This window comes from Heptranchias perlo, chromosome 30, assembly GCF_035084215.1.
Source record: "Heptranchias perlo isolate sHepPer1 chromosome 30, sHepPer1.hap1, whole genome shotgun sequence".
NCBI lineage: Eukaryota > Metazoa > Chordata > Chondrichthyes > Hexanchiformes > Hexanchidae > Heptranchias > Heptranchias perlo.
In genome coordinates this window covers 15,686,123-15,690,092 of record NC_090354.1, presented here as the reverse complement: position 1 = coordinate 15,690,092, position 3,970 = coordinate 15,686,123, and the positions used below count along the sequence as shown (strand labels likewise).

General features: G+C 38.2%; 1 protein-coding gene across 1 annotated transcript; it reads right to left on the bottom strand.

The window, feature by feature from the left end:
* Positions 1-1,735: 1,735 nt before the first annotated feature.
* LOC137300154 (twist-related protein 2-like) lies at positions 1,736-3,745 on the bottom strand. Its single transcript, XM_067969237.1, has 2 exons — positions 3,165-3,745; positions 1,736-2,180 (listed from the first exon to the last, which is right to left on the bottom strand). Exon 1 carries the CDS (start codon positions 3,653-3,655, stop codon positions 3,182-3,184), a length of 474 nt encoding a protein of 157 aa, XP_067825338.1. The 5' UTR covers positions 3,656-3,745; the 3' UTR covers positions 1,736-2,180; positions 3,165-3,181.
* Positions 3,746-3,970: the final 225 nt, after the last annotated feature.

Genomic DNA, 3,970 nt, shown 5'->3' with positions numbered 1-3,970 from the left:
TATGTGTTCTCAATGTATTTTGAACTGTTATAGATAAGGGTTCCTTGTAGGGAAGTTGGAACTACACAAAGAGGGTCAGAGAGGGGAAGCTAACTCTCTCCAGGTGAGGGCTGGGAATTTTAAACCTTCCCCACCTTACAAGAAGCAGCTGAAAACAGAGCATTTTATGTTGACAAAGTGTAACAAATTATTAGCAAAATTGCCGAATCCCATGTTAGAACTGAGAATAAGGACTAATGATCACTAAAGTAAGATGTACTCCGATTTCCAGAGTGACAGACCTCTTTATAATAATCGTATGCAGCAATATGTTGCTATAATAGCGGTCAGAAAGCCCCCGGTCAGCTGATTAACATTATTTCTGGTTTGTATCATATAATGTACTACAGTATTAAAAAATAATCATTATAGCGCCTGTTAATTCATAGAGCAACGAGTATAGACCAGCACAAGCAGGAACCGTCGAATGCACAACAAACCAACATCATTGTTTCTGTACTTTCAAAATAGGATTCAATTTTATTGTATCTTTAATTGTCAGGTTTCAAGTCATAAAAAAATAATTGCGAATAAAATCAAATCTGAGTTTCCTGTAAAAATGTAAGTACGTTACAATTTTAATTCGCTCGTGACTCGATCTTACTGGATAAAGCATGTTTGATAGAAATTGCAATTTTTTTTGTACAAAGTATTCTTGCATATTTTAACGTTGCGATGATTTCAATGTATGATTTAATAATCGATCCATAAATCCAATTTTCTTTGAGAAGGGATTCAATTGGAAACAGGGACAATAAAAGGAAACAGCACAGTTCCATACACCAAATATACCCCGTTTCTCTCACTTTCCGTCTCTTTCTCTCAGTGGCATATCAAACCGCTGTGACTTTCATTTTGTTTTGGTTGATTTCCATTTCTTTCCTTCGTAGTAATCTCCTTTTCTTCCTCCTGTCTGTCTTTGCTCATTCTCTTTAGTGAAATTCAATGTAAATCCCATCTACACCTGCACCATAAAATAGGCACTGGTGTTTTTGAAATATATATCGACGCAGTCTAGCTAATGAAGTTTACTAAAAGTGAAAAGTGTGTTTGGAAAAGAACCATTTAGAAAAATTAAAGAAGTTTTGATTAAACACGAAGTAATACTTTCAAATCACATCAGAGTTTCGTAAATCGAGTTTCTAACAAAGCACAGCTTTGTATTTGCTGAGAACTGTAAAACGGACCTGGAAATTCTTGTAATAAACTAAGTTTGGAGGAGGACTGAAAGGCAATGAACAGCAAATAAAAATTAAACATTCGACATCCTGCCTGACTTTATTAAAGGTGAGATTATTTTCTCCTCCCGAATCTCTAACTTTAATACATTATAAAATAAAAACAAGGCGTAAATTGTTCTAAATGATTCGGAATCTTACTTCCAAAAGTACACAGCACTGCATGAAATATTGTTTGTTCAATCAGAACTGGAACTTGCATTTAAAACCTTCGAAACTACACTTCATGTATAGATTGTTTTAACATATATTTTAACTGTATGCATGTAAGGAGCCAAATGTACCAGAGAGGTCACCACGTTAAATATATAGAAATTGATTTAACTTCGAGGTTATTGTTAAGTATCTGACTTCTGTTTGAGAAGATGATTATTTATTTTGCTATCAAAGGCCTCACTGCTCCCCAGGGAGCTATAAATTCACTAAAACTCGACTGCAAAACACACAAAAACTTGGTAAAACTGTACGCAATGTGCATTTATTATAAAACACAGAACGTCATATAGCTTTTCTTAAAATAATAAGAAGGTTCACAACATTCAGAGCTCAATCTCCAGAAATAAAGTTCAGTTTCAAATTAAAATATAAAAAATAATATTTCACAACAAAGCTCTGTGTTTATATCTCTTAGTCCGCGGTTTTCTTCCTTTTAAAAAAAAACATTTCCCAGTCCCGCCACACGATATACGGTGGAATTGAAGCTTTGCAGAAGACATGCAAATAAATAGATAACATTGGATCCACAGACTAACGTTGTCTGATGTCCCAGTATATTTCTAGGTATCCCCACATCCATAGCCCCAGCCTGGTATTTAAGTGCTCTTGACTTTTGATTACGCTAGTTCATCTTTAAAATGTTCTCGTTGCACTTGTGTAGAGATCCCACGTAGCATATTAATGTGCCTGCAAGTCAAAGGGAGAATGTTTTGAATCATTTGGATATGGGGAAAAAAATACCTCAAGTAAATTCCAACTTCCTAGCCTGTGACTAGGCGCCTTTGAAGAGTTCCAGACCTTTTCAGCAATAAAACCGAATGCGGAAGTTTTGTTTTTACAAGTTCCACGTAAACAAAAAAACTAGCCTGAAACCAACAACCAGCCATTATTTAGAGCCAGTCCTTTTGGTTAAAGTAAAACAGTTAAACACAAGTATTGTTAGAAACAGTTATTGACGTTTTATTGACTTGAACTGGAAGTTTAAGGATTTTGTAAGTGAGTCAACATGTTTATTAGAATCCAGAAGTTTGAGTTTTGGAGTGTGTGTGACGACGGCTGGTAGATTGCTTTGGATACGCAGTGGCTGTAAAGTTAACATTTGGTAACGTTTGGGTTCGAGGTGCCAGTAAGAAATAGTTGCCTTACTGCTCAGTGTTTGCTTAAACTTTCTTTCACGCTACGGGGCCACAGCCAATAAATACTCCGGACAAGGGAAAGGGGTTACAGCCGAGATGGTGGCCGCTTGTTGACTTTCACAACTTGAAAGTGTTGACTGATCAAACAATTTATCATTCAAAGCCTGTTTCATACAGACAGTGGGAGAACAGAAGAAAGAAAGAAATACATACAAAAGAGAGAAATGTTACACAGAAAGGAAAAGGAAACATTCCAGGGGAGTGAAGGAAAATATACACGTTCGAATAGGATAGGTGGAAAGTGAAAGAGTAAAGAAACAGCAATGCAGCTGAAAAAGTATCATCTGGTAACGCTTGAAGTTGAGATGAAAGGCGCTCATTATTGCACGGTGTTTGTTTAAGCCCTTCTACATTGCACGATTTATACGTATCGCTGTCTGTCTCTCCGTATAGCTGCCTATTTCAGTTTATATATTATTAGCAACAACGGACTATTTTGAAAACATCTCGATGACAATAAGCCCCTCGCATTTACCTGATTAGTAGCAGATGCTAAGGTCCAGCAGACAAGGGCCAGGATTCTTCCATCCTCCAGACAGAAAATGCATAACTGAGTCTTTCGTGTGACAGATAACTGCAGCTTGTCACCTTACTATCCATCTCATCGTTCTGCAGCACCTGGTAGAGGAAGTCGATGTACCTGGTGGCCAGTTTAAGGATCTGGATTTTACTGAGTTTATCTGAAGGCAGAGTGGGGATGATTTTCCGAAGAGTTGCAAAAGCATCATTCAGGGACTGTGTCCTCTGACGCTCCCTCACGTTGGCCACGACTCTCTGGGTCTGAATATCTTCCAAACTTTGGGCAAGGGGAGAAATCTTCATCCCTTTCTTCCCGGTGCTGGGCCTTTGAGACCTTTGGCCTGAACGTCTCTTTCTGCCATTTCTCTTCTGCTGTGAGTCCTGTTCTTCCTCGCTGTTGCTCGAACTGTCCACAGGAGAAAACGGGGAATTGGAATCCTCCTGCATGTTGTGTTCAACCAAACTTTAAGGGCTGTCGTCAGCAAAGAGGGAAAAAAAGGTCTCTGTAAACAGAAATTATGAATTTGTAAAAATAAACAAACTTACAGATGTGCCTTAGCAACTTTACTCCCAGTGGTCCCTAATTCTTCTTTCTATCTTTCACTGTTTTCGTGGGGGTTTTAGCTTTCAAGATCCAAGAGAGGGCCCACATCCTGGGGAAGCTCAGAACTGATTGGGCCACATTCCCTCTAATGAGTGGGAGTATTCTGTTGGCAAACGGTGCAGAAAACACCCACTAACATCTGTATAAAATCAGCCTGC

What these genes read in the sequence shown, in the direction of transcription:
- LOC137300154 (XM_067969237.1), bottom strand. Translation starts at nt 3,655, where the DNA reads ATGCAGGAGGATTCCAATTCCCCGTTTTCTCCTGTGGACAGTTCGAGC.